Below are 14,995 nucleotides of genomic sequence, written 5' to 3'. Positions count from 1 at the left end.
AAATTACAAATGTGTTCACAGACTTAAAACATAACCATGGCTCCAAGTTTGAAAGATGGGCTCCAGGGTGGCCCTGACTCCTGGTGTTCTCATGCCAGGGCAGTCTCCTCCCATATGATAGTTAGGACTGGTCTGTACAATCAATAGAAAATGGCAGAAGTGATGGCTGGCACTTATAAAAGGCCTGTGTCTTGGGCTGGTGCTCTCTCATTGCACAATCCCTCTGGGAAGCCAGCGGCCATGTTGTCAGGATGCCAGGCAGCTATGAGGAAAGCGCCATGGCAGCAGGGGTGGGGGTAGGGCAGGGAGCAAAGCTTCCTGCCAAGAACCTCTTAGGAACCTGAAAGCAGGTGCTGAGGTCCTTGTCACGCTGCACAAGACTAACCTGGGCTGACAGCCAGGAGGCACCCTCAGGAGACCCTGAGCCAGAACCATGGTAAGCCACCCTGAATCCAACTTCAAATTCCTTTCTTGGTTTAGGTTGCTGAATTTTGGAGTAATCTGTTACAAAGCAGCAGATTACTAAAATAAAGGTGAAGCTGAAGATATTTTTAAAAAGAGTCAAACAGACATGAAAAACAGTGTTTGAAATGAAACACAGTATTTGAAATGAAAAATCCACTGGGTGAGATTAATAGATTAGACTTTTTTTTAAAAAAGTCAGTAAATTTAGGATAGCAACAGAAATTAGCCAAACAAAAGCACAGAAAAATGGGGGGAAAGAGGAACAGCACCTCAGTTACCAAAAGGATAATACCATGTGACCAAAAGTATGTAAAAAAGGGGATTGAGGAAAAATATTTTAAAAAATGAATGCTAACATATCCTAAATTTTATCAATTATAAACCCAAATCTCCAAGGAGCTCAATATAAACATAAAGAAAATCTTAAAATCAGCCACAGGAAGAAAGACATTATGTACAAGGGTCAAAGATAAGATTGTGAGCAGACTTCTTGTTGGAACTCTGGCAAGTCAGAAAATAAGACCAACATCATTAGGATGCTAAGAGAAAAAAAAAAAAAAAAGACTTTCAGCAGGGAATTCTACATCCAGTAAAAATGAAGATGGATCAAAAATATTTCCAGGCAAAGAAAGGCTTAGAAAATGTGTTAGTAGCCGACCTACAACCTAAACAATGGTCAAGAAGTTTTTCCTGCAGAAGAAAAATTATACCAGATGGAAATTTTGATCAACACAAAGAAAGTACCAGAAATAGTCAATTATATGTATACATTTAAAAGTCATTTTTGAATCATTTAAATTCAAAAGATAATGGATTCTCTAAAGTAAAATATAATAAAAGTCACACAAAAAGTCAGAAAAAAACTGGAAAAGTTCAGTTGCTATTTTTTTTTTTAATGTCAAGTAGTATATTACCTGAAGGCAGATTGTGATGTTAATCACATATTTTGTAAAACTAAAGCAAGGGTTGGCAAACTATGGCCCATGAGCCACTTCTGGCCTACTGCCTGCTTGGTTACAGTCTTACCAGAACACTGTCAACACCATCGATTTAAGTGAAGCTATGGTTATATTAGGAAGGGGAGATCTGGGTTACAGGTGGGCCCAATGTCCTTGGGTGACCCAACCACAGGCCTGGTCTTCTTCTAAGGGCTGGCACTGTTCCAGGGCCTCAGCTGGCAGCTTCCCCACAAGTGTCTCCCACCCCCACTGGGAAGGTCCAAGAGTGGGTTTGCGTTTGAAGCTATAAGGCCAGGAGGGTTCACCTTGCCTCACCTGAGGCTCCACCCCACATCACCACCCCTTTCTTAAAGATAACTGCTGCTCTCAAGATGAAGAGCCAACCCCAGCCCTACCCACTCCGGGCCTGCCTTAGGCTGTAATTTTCTTGTAGTCCTGGGGCTCAGCTCAGGGTCTTGCCTGAAGTTCTGAGTAGGCTGACCTCCTTGACTACAGGGCCCCTGTCCATACTGCAGGAACCGAAACCAGCTCTTTCCATTGGTCTGTGCTGGCTCTCATGGAAGGAAATGGCTCGATATCTTGGGTGCAAGTTGTCACCTGGTTCAACCTGTGCTGCTTCCTTTCTAACCTCACCCTCTTGCATCTTCCAGGCACTACTGAGCTGGGCCTGCCAGCTAACCACTTCCCAGCAGGCCCACCCTTGATGCCCCATCTGCTGGCCCTCCTTCCCTGGTCAGGCCTGGGGCCTCCTCTGAGGATGGCACATGGATGGTTGCGCTTCCCATCACTGGACCCCTATCCAGTGATAGGGCTGTGGCCCAATCTCCAAGTTCCCCTCCTGCCGAGCCTGGGGTTCTGATCCTTGGTGGGGGCAGAGGTGAGGAACCATGGGCTGTGCCATCCCATGAAGAGAGCTGCACAGAGAACCAGAAGGTCTGAGAGATACTGAACCCTGCCTCACAGGTGACTCCAGTCATTGACTCCTTTCAAAAGCAGTAGCATCTTTGGAAGGCTGGGGGTGTGAGTTGTGGAGAGCTCTCCATGCCAAGGGATCTCTGATGGTTGTTTGGGGTGAAGTGGCTTCAGCACCATGGGAAGGGACAGCTCCCCTGCCGAGGACTGCTCTAGCTACTGGGAACAAGACCCTGGCATGGGCAAGGTCTACCAAGCCCATGGTAGGGCAGGACAGGGCAGGGCATGTTGGATGGGCGATGAGACTGAAGGCCACATGGAGAGGTCTACATTCCTAACAGCTGGCACTCCTGTGTCTCTCTTGTTCAGACAGCTTCCCTCTGGGTTCTAGAGCTCAACACAAAAAAAGCCTGGAGCCTCTGTGTAACAGACTTGACAGTCTCCACCCTCAAGACTTCTGTCCCCTAACCCACAGGATGAATGAGAAGAACACAGGTTTGATTCTATGAAAGCTGAGAAAACCGGGTGGATAGGAAGTTAGAAAGACCTGTGATTAAATCAGACATACAGGGTCAAGCTGGGGTGTTTCTTGAACACCTGGACTAGCCAGAGGACACCACCAGAGCAGAGGCTGGTTGAGATCATCCCAATGGCCACACTCTTCACACCTCACACCTGCCCTCAATCCTTTGGTCCTCACAGTCACCTTCCTGGGGAGACCAGGGTCAGATGCTAAGTGGCTCATCTAACACTTGGGGCCAACAAGAGGAGTTAGCAACCATCCTGAGGACAGGGAGGGTGAAACCTGGTGCTGACTGACCCCTTAACTGGCCTCCACTCTGGGGCAGCCAGTGGGATGAGGGGCAGGGCTGAGGGACACCTGCCATCCTCGGGCCACCTGCTGCTCTCAGCTCCACTCATGCCCACATCCACCAGCATCGGCAGATTCCAGGAGCTGCCTGATAGACTTGAGTAGCAGTGATGGACCAGTGTCTGTTCCCTGGGTCAATACTCTCATGTCTTCTTGTTAATCAGCCTGGTTGCCAAGGAACTTTATTTCAATTTCCAAATGTCACCTAAAAGACCAGCCAGAGCATGGCCTGGTCAGGGGGCAAGAGAGCCAAGAGTGAGGCTGGTGAATGGGGGTGTCTGCACAGCACTAAGAGGGGGTTCAGTTCTGATGAAGTAGACACGGCCTTGGCTCCACAGCAGCAGCTGAGACAGTGGACCACGACTAGGCCCCAGGGTGCCAAGCCCTGCTCCCTATCTCCGTGTTCACCAGGAGAGCAGTGAGGGCATCCTGAGCATCCTGGGAGGTGCTGCATGCCTCAGATGAAACAGAGAGGTGGGTGGGGTGAGGAGGCCAGGAACATTCTGGAGAGTGGATGGTACTGCCCTGGCACCCTCTGCCTGGTAGAGCTAAACCCTTAGAAAACGTTGGGTCACTCTAGTCTGGATCAGGGCCACAGTGTGTGAAGACAACACAGTTGGAAGTGACTATGTTAGGAGACTCATGTGTGGCAAGCATGTTTCCCTGACAACCAAATACCAGGTCAATGCACCTGTACCTAACACAAGGGTCTAAGGACAGATGACGGTGGGAGTCATGGCAGGACAAAAGGGGAAAGTCTGCCTGACTGCTGCAGCCAGCTGGCCCCTTGAGACAGGGATGCCCTGACGTGTGGAAACACTTGCAGGGCCTCTCCATCCTGAGCTCTCAGGGGGCTGCCTTTTATGTGCCTGCTGTCTCAAACCCACCTCTGCCCACCACAGGAAGTCAGGGGGTGGCTATAGTGATCCTTTCTCAGGTCATCTGTTCTCAGTCCATCTTCACATGGTCTTTGGCCCAACTCTGCCATGGAGGAAGATGCAGGACTCTCCTCAGGGCAAGTCCTCACCTGCAGTGTGAGTACCAGGCGGAGGCCAAGCGAGTGCATGCAGAAAAGTCCAGGTCTGCCAGACTCTGGGCTTCTGCGGGCTGCATAGGGGTAGGACCTGTAAGGGTAAGGTCCAGAAGACAGGAGCCACCTGTGGTGGGCTGTGGTGACTCATGCTTCCTGAGTGGTCCTAACACATGTCCAGAACCACCTGAGTTTCCCCAATATTGTTCCCATCATCTGCCAGGACTGCTTGACCTTCCATCCCCAAATTCTGTGCACCTCTGACAGAGAGCTGCTGCTGCAACAATCCCATGGTGCCCACTGGCCTGGATTAGATGTTTTGGCCCCAGTTCTTTACCAGCAAGGACAAGGCCACCAAGGGCACCAAGCAGAGCTCTGCAACATCCCCGACAGCTGGAGCTCCTGTCCCTGTTGGTCTCATTCAAGTCCCCCCTCTCTCTTGCTCCAGCCTCAACTCTAGGGGTGACTCCTGGACAAGGTGGGGCTTTCTCCCTTAACAGCCAATTCCTTTAGCAGAGAAACGAGTAGGAAGGAGAGGGACAAAGGGGGTGCTGAGTGGGGCCAGGCAGAGGATATCTCAGGAGGACACTGTGTCTACTTTACTGGTTCAGGCAACTGCTCTCCTTCCTGTCCCTCTAACAAGGCCTTTCTGCCTACCCCACCATGGGGTCATTCTCTCTCACTAACCTTTGTCCACAGACCTGGACAATTTGTCTGGTGAACTGCAGAACTGTGGACTGTTTATTGGCTCATCAGACCAGGAATGTCTGGAGGGTCAAGGTTGATGGCTAGCTCAGGGTCGGGACCAAGAGGACTGGAGGAGCTTCCTCTGTAAGCAAATGCCTCTCCCCAAGACCCAAGAGCACCAGGCCCCATCTGTGCAAGATGAATGCATGGAGGGTGGGGCAGCCTGGCAAATGTGCTCTGCTTATTGATGAGGGCAGCTACAAAGGTCACATCTACATGGGTGGCCACATGCATGGGTGGCAAGGTCAACACTTTGCTGGGGAGGCACAGACCCTCTGTAAGTTCCAGTACTGTCAACATGTCCCAGCGGAACCAGACCCTTGATTACCAGTTTATACCTCTGCACCAAGGTCATGAAAGCCTGGCCCAGTCTGAGATTGGGTGTGGGGGAGGCGGAGGAGGATATGATGGGCTCAGGGGGAAAAGTGGAACACTGCCAGGCAGGAGCATGTGCGTACACGAGTGTGTGTTGTGTTCATCTGTGAGCGTGAACGTGCAGGGGCATGGAGTTGGGAAGGGGGCAATGCCTCTGCTCTCTTGATGCACAGCACCAGGGCCCTAGCCCCACTCCTTGCAGCAGGCAGGGCTCCGCTCACCTCTAGTGACAGGACCTCAGTCTGACCTGCCCCAGGTCTCCCTAACCCAGTTTCATCAACTTTCATGGAGGGCCAGGCCTGTGCATGTACCACAGGTACACTGCAGAGACTAGGAGGGTGACTTGAGGCAGGCAGTTGAGGCCACCTGAACTCCTTGTTCATTACCTCCAGACACCTGAGAAGGAAGGTCTTGAGTCACATGGTACGGAGGAAACTTAGGCTAGAGTCATCTGCCTCAGGCCAACTTTGCAGCTGAGGTCAAATGAAGCCCATGATCTTGATTTTCCCATGACTGTGCACGGCCTCCCAGCTAGAAGTTCCGAGGTTCCAACAGCTGTTGGGAATGCAGACCTGGATGAGTGCAGGCCCAGGTCAGACCACTGTGTGGCCAGGGGGTGTTGGCTGAGGCTTGTGGGTGCAGTGAGGACTAGAGGGTGGGGAGGCAGGGGGCACCAGGCCACGCAAGGACAAAGGGTGCTTGAGGCTACTTCTGCTTCCCTGGAGGGAACGTGAGGGTCAATCCAACATGCAAAAGTGCAAGGAGGGAATATTCTGTGAGGTAGAGGTTGGCAAATGGCAGACCATGGGCCAAATTCTACCTCAAGTCAGCTTGTGTGGTCTATGAGCAAAGAATGGCTTTTGCATTTTAAAGTTGAAGCATTGTTCATAATGACCAAAACTGGGAACCAAGATGTCCTTCAGCAGGTGAATGGACATAACCTGTGGTTCACCCAGACAGCAAGATTTACTTAGTGATGAAAAGAAGTGAGTGATCAAGGCAGGAAAAAACACAGCGGACTTTATGTGCAGACTGCTAAGTGGAAGAAGCACTGCAGAATTCCAGGCATGGGACATTCTGAAAAAGGCAAAATGACAGAGAAGGTCTGAGGGGTACAGGTTGGGGTGAAGAGATGGGTATAGAGGATTTGGGGGCAAGGAACTGCTCCACGTGACACCATGATGGTGGGCACAAGACACTGTACCTCTCTGCAGACCTAGAATGTTCTACGCTGAGAGTAAACCCTCATGTGAACTATAGGCTTCACAGGTAACCGTAACATGACAGTATTGTCTCATTGAGACAAACGTGCTGCCCTGATGCCACACGTCAACAGCAGAGGAAACTGTGTGCTGGCGGGGTGAGGAGACAGGGAACTCTGTATTTTCTGCTCAATTTTTCTTAAACCTTAATCTGTTCTAAAAAATAATTAATATTCAAAAAACCAGAAGAATATCTTGTGCTCTACAGAAATTATATGAAATTCAAAGCTCAGTGCCACAAATAAAGTTTCACTGGAACACAGCCACCTGGCTGAGTTCCAGGACTGGGGCTGCAAGGCCCTTTCCGGAGGATGGCTATAGGCCCCGGGGTAGGGAAGGACGTGGGTGAGCAGACTGTGGTGGCTGTGGGCTCAGGGCACACATTGGAGAAGATAGGCAGCCAGGACCATGAGGCAGGCCTTAGCTTTCCCAATGGGGGAATCCGGTCACTGCCCCCAGGTCATGAGGTCTGGGAGTCTGAGCCTCAGGCTGTCCCGCACATCAGCTTCAGCAAACATACACTCCCTTCCTCTAAGGGGTATACTTGGGGAAACAGTGAAGAAACCATCTCTGAAGGCTCTAAACAACCCTTCTGTAAGCTATTCTATGGATGTAGACACCCAGAGAACCCAGGCCTCCTGGTGCACTACCTAGCAGTGCCCCAGGTGCAGCGGGGTCACAGGGTCCTGGGCACAGGGATGCTGCACATCAGAGGTTTTGCTTTCTGCTTCTGCACCTGCTGCTCTCTGGCAGGCCTGGTGCAGCAGGTGCAGGTGCAGGAGAAGCCGGCGCTTCCTCCCTGCCCTCCTGCTCTGTGCGTGGGTCCGTCAGCTTCCGGAACAGCAAGGCAGTGGGAGGCCTACATCCAGGCAGTGTCGCACCTGTGTGGAGGTTGGCTGTGCTACGGAAGTGCCTATGCCTGCACGTGGCCCTGTGGTGGATGATCTGGAGCTGACCACCCTTCAGGGAAGCAGGTCGATGCTGGCATCTCCTGTGATTACCATGGTATACCTCAGGGGCTGCCCCTAAGGGGACAGCCAGTCATACTGTGAGCCAAGTCAGACCTGAATCCACAGAACACATTCCTCGGTGTGGCATCAGCACCCCACATTGCAGGGAGAAACATGGGGCTCAGTTTGGCCCACTGCTGGCATGGGGTGGGGCCCTCAGCACCAACCCTAGCCATCAGATCTCAACAATGGGGAAGGCAGAGAGGTGTGCCACTCAAAAGGAAAGAATCCACGACGGTTGCCACCTGCCCAAGATGTGCTACGAGCCAGGGGCAGGCCCAGCCACACTGGGTGGATTTATGAATTCATATTTATACACATATGATCTTCCCTCACTGGCTGGCAAACCCCTTCGGCAAATGTCCTTGCAGTCCTTCTTTCCAGACCTGGAGCCTTGGGCTCAACAGCTAGGTCACACAGGCAGCTGCTAGGTTACACTCAATGCTGGTTTGTGCAATTCCAGACTCTGCTTCCCTCTTTGCCCTGGGTTATGCTGGGCTGTGGGACGGTGACAGGCATGGAGGAAGGAGGCCCACAGGATGGCCTACATCTCATGGTTTTGTTGCAAATTATATCTGCTGTGTGACTCCTGTGATGGGAAGCTTTCCTTCTGGGAAGAGGGTCCTTGAGAACCATGGAGAGTAAGATCAGCAAGAGCAGACCAGGAGCTCAGAATAAGTCCCTGCTACGAGGGGAGCTTCTGCATGGTCCTGGCAGCTGAGGACAGCTTGATAGGCCCCTCCCTTCAGTCCCAGGGCAGGGCAAGGCCTTCCGAGGGAACTCTTCAGACTTTTGGATCTGATTCCCCTGAGGAGGGAGAGGAGTGGGCAGGACGCCAGGCTCCTGCTGGGAGGAGCTGGGGCTGAGATCTCTTGCTTTCCCCCAAATGGCAGTCCCGGGCAGCAGCTCCCTCCACCCACACAGTAACGAAAGCCTGGGTCCGGGCTGGGCTGGGAGCAAACCCTCAATTATCCCAGCACACATCTACAGAACCTGCTCGACTGGAAACAGGGCTCAGCTATTTCTGACTGTCTCAGACCCCTCCTGCCAGAAAAATCATTTCTGGGAAAATAAAATAAACGGAAGGGGTCAGGGACCTGGGATTTGTGGGACATCACCAGGGCCTGGTCTAACTGCCGCCACAACATTGCAACAGCCCCCATGGGGGGCTAGGCCAGACCTAGGCCAGTCTGCTCTCTGTCTGGTCCTTGTTTTCCTTATATTTTCGGTATGGGGGCCTGAACCCAGGAGCACTCTACCTCTGAGCTACATTCCCAGTTGTTCCTTTCATTTTATTTCTATTTTGAGACAGATAAGTTGCCCAGGCTGGCCTTGAACTTGCAATCCTCTTGCCTTAACCTCCTGAGTAGCCAGATTATAGCATGTGCCACTATGTCCAGTTTCTGTTTATCTTTCCATTTTCTATCCAGTCTGCCCATTTGTCCAGATCTTACAAGTGCCTTCTCCATATTTGGGTCTTGAGAGGTAAACAAAGGTTGCCATTAATGGCACCAGCATGGTCTCTCTCACCACTGAAATTAGTGTTCTGGAGGGTATGGTATGGCCAAAGACGACAGACCAGATGGGGCAGACCAGCTTTGGCATCCTGGTTAGACTTCTTACTGGAAGGCTGGACAGCCTCAAGCTGTCCTGTCCCTACCTAAATGGGAACCATTGCCAAAGGCTGCCCCACTGAGGCTCTCAGCAAGACCAGTGAGGTCTTGGCCCACAGAGAAGGCCTGATGCCAGGGAGGCCTTGAAGGGACAAACACAGGCCATCTGGAAGTCCACAGAGACCATGGTGTTTCAGGCCTCTCCCAGGGGCTCTGTGTTGTCTATCAGGGGAGGAAGAAGGGCCAGGAGCCCGTGGTGCGCAGACTCCAGTCCCTTCTGTCAGGCCTACTGGGGGCAAGGCCAGGTGAAATGCTATGAAGCTCTGCAGGGGTGGAGGGGCAGGCAGGACCCAGGTGTCAGCAGAGGCTGCACAGGGGTGAGAAGTATCTGTGGGCTGAGGCTGAGTCGGCCAGTGGGATCCCACCAACGACCTGAACGCTCACTGGGTCTCAGGGCTGGGCTTAAACCTCATGAGCATCGTCTCCTACAATCCTCCAAGTCTGAGCTTGTAATTATCCCACTTGGCAGATGAGACAACTGAGATCAGAGAAGGTAGGTCACTTGGTTAGCCTTGGCCTCATTATAGAACAGTCTGAGATTTAAGATGCTTCCAGAACAAAGTCTCCACAGCTAGATAGGTGTGCTAAGGTGAAGATAGGGGACATGGGAAGGGCACAGGGAAGTGGTAGAGGGACAGGCTGAGGCCAGACAGCAGCGGGCTGATGCAGGGAGTGAAGCTGTGGAGGAAAATGGGGTAGGAGGCCAGGAGAGGGGAAGAAACGCCTCTCTGCCAGTGAGCCTCATGCTGTCTGCAGCGAGTGAGGTGGGCCACATGGGCCTGGGCAGGTAGGAGGCAGGGGTCCCATCCCTCATGGATGTCTCAGACCTCACAGTGGGAGGCAGCTGTCCTCTGAATCAAAGCACACAAGAATAGTCTGCAAAGCACTGCGCTTGGTGGAGGGACAAGGGGCTATGCAGTCCCCACTTCCCTGAGACAAGTCACCGCATCCAGCTCCCTACCCATGATCATAGGACCCGGGCCAGCATGGCAAAACACGACCCTCACCAGGCCAGCATGGCAACAGGCGACCTTCACCAGGCCAGCATGCAACAAAGCCCCTTATGAGACCCTCTCTGTCTCCTGGAACCTGTATACATTCTGCAATGATTTTGGTGTCAGGCCCTGGGAGGACTCACAGCTGCCACACTGTTCTGCCCCACAAACCCTAGGGGTCAGCTGTGGATCTGGGCCTGCACTGCCTACTGGCCATCTTGGCATGGAGGTGCTGGGCTGTGCCAAACCTGGGTGGGGCCCAGGCTCCCAGAAGAGGTTGCCTCCAGTCTTAAGCCACCAGCTGGGGGAGATGGTCAGTGGCACACCCCATGGGGCCTCCTCTGCCCTCCAGCCATGGTGAAGTAGCTGCCTGTGGCCAGGAGTGGCTAGTGCTCAAGGTAAGCAGTCATTTGCTTCCCCATCAGCTGGGGCTGCACAGAGATTCCAAGTGCCCTGGGGTAGCTGGTGGGTAGAAAGAGGCAAGACAAGGAGGTATCAGGGACCTCAGCAGCCAACATAGGCCAGCAATGTACCAGGACAGTGGGGACAGCATGGTCAGGCAGAGTCGGTGGGTGCTCCCACCCTTCCTTGCGTGTGTCCAGTGGAGACTGGGGCCACCACCTGTGCAGGGTGTTGTAGTGGGCCTGGAGGGAAAGAGGTAGGACTCCTGAGCCTGTGGTAGGACTCCTGAGCCTGTGGGGACCAGAACCAGCTGCAAGAGGGTGATGGGTCAGCACCCACAAGCTCTCTCCTGTGAGAGCACCAAGATGCTAATGACTGCCCTTTGGAGGCAGGAGTCTGAGTGGATCGTGCTCTTCTGGATTTTCAACAGTCTATAAATATGAGATACTCTGGAATGTTTCCCAAGGTGTCCCTGGAGGTAGCTTTCATAAGATCACAATCACTTCAGTCAAAGAATATCAAGAATCCAGTGAAAACTATTCCTCGTAATTTATAAATGTTGATAAGTGATATGTTAAATGGCGACTGCTCATAAGCACATCTTTATTTACCCAATCTTTTTAAAAGAGCACAAATTTCTACAATGCATTAAATTAAACACCCATCAGTGATCCTGAGTTATTCAAAAGTACACAGGATTATACAAAAGCAAAGACGTACATTTCTGATGGCTTATTTATCTAAAGACTTTGAGTGTTTGAATATTTATTTACTTACTCAAAGGTCTGAGAGTTTCAAGAAGTCTAAAAATGGATGAACATGATCTGAGAAGCCTAGGGGATCTAGAAGGCACATTGTGAAAATTGGGGACAGTGGGCTTCAGGCCTGGGTATGGCTCTGGCCACAGCAGGGGAGCAAAGCACAGAGGGGCAGCTGAAGGACAGCTGGGGGCGAGGAATGTGAGCGCCAGTCTAAATAAGATGAAGACAGGGAAGCTCTGCTTGTTTTCCATTAACTTCTGCTCCAAACACTCAGGCCACACTGGGGACAGGTTTTGAATAAAAACGAAAGTTGGTTCCTGCTTCTACAGACATGCAGAGACAGGCTGGCTGCTGGTGGCTAAATGGCCCAGCCGCACCACAGTGGAGGCTGTTTCTGCTGTCGTGTCCTCCCACGGCCATGCCTGGTCAACCCTTCCTGAAACAGCTGGGAAGCAGCACCATCTCCACAAATGGGAGGTGGGGTTGTCAGGCCAACGTCAGACCAGCCTTCGTCAAGCCAGGTTTCCAGCTGCCTGAGGTTGCATGGGGCCACCACTCTAAGGTAACCCCATTCCCGCGGCTGGAACTGCTGCCTAAGGACACCTCAGCCTCATGTCTGTCTCAGCCCAGGGATCTGGAAGCCCCAGCCACAAAACACATACAATTCCACCACATCACACTGCTCCCGTGGCAGGAGGGGCCCCTCCTGAGGGAGCCCTTGGCTGACCCTGTCATAGGCTGCACTGTGCACAGGACTCACACAGGCAACTAAGTACTTGGCCCACTGGCTGACTCCTCTGCTTACAGGGACCAACCCCACCATTTGGGAACTCAGCCCTAGCTTCCCCAGCCAGCTGTAGAAGTTGGTCCCTTTGTCTAGCATGCAGGCACGGTCAGCTTTTCCTTTCCTCTTGTGTGCCATGCTGACCTCTGGCTGAGGTCTGGCAGCTCTGAAGGTGCCAGCTCATCCACAAGCACCTGAATCCTCTGGGAAGCTACTGTTTCTAGACAAACTCATGTGCCTCGGGGCCTCCAACCCACAGGATAGAGCCCAGGTGGAAACTCAGAGGGTAGCACAAAGAAAGGACAGGGCAAGGTCCAAGGCTGAGGAGTCATGTGGAGGTGGCCTAGGGCCACCCAGGGCTGAACAGAAAATGGCCAGCGTGCCCTCTCCTGCCCTGTAAACCCCACTGTGGTGAAACGAGACTGCTGTGGCTGAAGTCGATGCTGTTCACCAGGGGTAACAGTTTGATGTCCCTCCCAATGAGCAGGGAGTGCAGGCCCACCATGGCCACGGAGAGCACGCTGTGGATGACGGCTGCAGTTGCAGAGCAGAGGCCTACCTTGAAGATGAGGCAGTCAGCCTTGTGCTCAGCGTACTGGGAGGTGAGCCGGTACTGGTTCTCCGTGGTGACATCGATCTGGTAGCCTGTCAGCGTATAGCAGACCTTGCGGAACTCCTGGATCTTGGTCTGGAAAACCTCCTTAAGCCGCTGGTTCTTCAGTTCGGCGCTCTCTACCTGCTTCCGTAGCTCTGCAAGAAGAGGGCAGGAGGGTGTGAACTCGCCATGGGCTGAAGATGTGACCCAGAGGACAGGGACAGAGGACAGTCAGGTGCAAGGACATGCCTCATACCCACCAGGGTCTCAGCTGTCTGGGGATGGCTGTGGTAGCACCACGTAAGCAAGAACCACTCTGTGCTCAGAAGAATTTGAATGACAAGGACAGATAATGATGAGCAGTCTGACCTGGTGGCACTCAGATAGTAACTGTATTACTCCAGCCCCTCTAAAGAAACTGGCTCTGAAACCAGAAGTTGGAGCTAGACATTCAGGTTTTAGCTCTCAGCTGACAAAATGACCATGGGTAATACCCACAGTCACCCCAAGTCACTGTTAGGAAGTGTGGGGGGTTTGGTGGTGACTTTCGGCATGAGCAGATTCCAGGTGAGAATGTTCTGGAAAAGGAAACACCAATAATCTAGATCTGAATGGAAGGCTTGGATCCACCATGCACCCCTGGGTGATACCAACATTGCAAGGCGGCAGCCAGAGTCCTGGCAGGCCTGAATGCCTGCCCCACATGAGTTAACACAGCAGACACAAGGCATGTGACAGGGCAGCCACGTGCAGGTTCGGGATCATTTCACCCCCGGGGGGGGTCCCCCTCTGCAGAAGGGCCTAGGTGGGTTCCATGGCTTTGCTGTGGGAGGACAGCCAGCCCTGCCCGGGGCCCCCACACCCCACGTGGCTCTGAGTAGACCATCTGGGCAGAATCCCCACCTCCCGCCGTGGTTTACAGCTGCTTGGGGAGAAACGGGCTGTGTGAAGCCACCAGCAGGATGCACGGCTGCCATGAATCTCTCACCCAAGGTGCCTTTCGAGTAATTAAGCCTTGATTTATCCCCATTAATTACTGAGCCTGGCTCCACTTAAACACGTACAGAGTCGCCTCCAGAGTTGGCACTTCTGGATGTCCTGTCTAGGAAGCCCTGCAGGGCTGGGATCCCTGGGAGGGGGTGACCCCACTGGCAACAGGATTCTGGAGAAATTCCAAGGCCCAGAGTCAGCTAGACCTGGATAAGCCCTACCCTACTCTACTTGTGGGTATTACCCATGGTGAGAGCTGAGGGTAGCCACCAGCCTCCCTCTGTTGGGACAGGGCTGAGAGCCCCTCCTCAGGCTGCATTAAGGCAAAGGACAGCTAGCACCCCAGTTGGGACATGGGAGAGGAAGTTAATGTTAGCCGTACTGCACAGCCAGAGGCCGAGGGAATTCCCCTCTGAGGAGTCGTATCCTAGGCAGTGCCCAGGGAAAAGGATGAGCCCGAGGACCAGAGAAGTGAGAGAAAAGGTACAAGTCCAAGCACCTGTCCACCAGTTCAGAGCCAAAAGAAGCATGAAGGAGTCTATGCCCCATAGCACTACAGGTCCAGGCCATGGTTTAAGGAGTCACGTGGGTGGGGAAGGGCAGCCTGCCTCCCAGAAGAGGCAAGTAGAAAGCAGAAGCCCTTGAGGGGCAGACAAAGGAAAACGGGAATGCAGGGAGGGCTGGGCTTCCCTCCTGGCTCTACCATCTCCGAGCCCCACCCCCACTGGGTGACACAGGTGTGTGGCTGCCCTCAGACATCATCTTGAGCATCTAGCCAGGTCACATGCTGGAGGCTGCTGAGCGCCGACAGTGCAGGACTTGTGAAGATCCACACTAATGGTGCACTCTGCCCCCTCAAAGTCGCACCCACAAATTCATTTTACTGCCATGTTGCTGTGATGTGGAGACAAATGTGTTCCTGGTTTCACAAATTGAGGCTCAAAGAACTTTACCACCTGGTTGCAAACATGAGGGGCTTAGCAGGGCTGTTGCTGACTTCACTGGCTCTCACACTCTGGAATACACAGCTTGCTAGGAAGTCCATGCCCTGAGAGAGGCGCCCTGGTACCAGGGGTTGGGGTAAGAAGCACGCGGCATGACAAAACCCAGTCTGTCCACCTGTGGGGCTGTGGCCATCTGCCCGCCTGGCCACTGGCTCTGCCC

The 14,995-nt window shown here is 52.8% G+C and overlaps 1 protein-coding gene across 4 annotated transcripts in view; it reads right to left on the bottom strand.

Annotated features, from left to right (window-relative positions):
* Mad1l1 (mitotic arrest deficient 1 like 1) overlaps window positions 1-14,995 on the bottom strand; it is a 343,584-nt gene that overhangs the window by 49,197 nt on the left and 279,392 nt on the right. For all 4 annotated transcript variants that reach the window (XM_047533482.1, XM_047533484.1, XM_047533483.1 and 1 more), the window contains one exon: window positions 12,806-12,996. In XM_047533482.1, the coding sequence (XP_047389438.1) occupies window positions 12,806-12,996 (191 nt within the window). The remainder of the gene's footprint in view (window positions 1-12,805; window positions 12,997-14,995) is intronic.

The sequence above is a fragment of the Sciurus carolinensis genome, chromosome 18 (genome assembly GCF_902686445.1).
Source record: "Sciurus carolinensis chromosome 18, mSciCar1.2, whole genome shotgun sequence".
NCBI classification, from domain to species: Eukaryota; Metazoa; Chordata; class Mammalia; order Rodentia; family Sciuridae; genus Sciurus; species Sciurus carolinensis.
The sequence above is the reverse complement of the archived record's forward strand: the minus strand, read 5'-3'. Positions and strand labels throughout refer to the sequence as shown.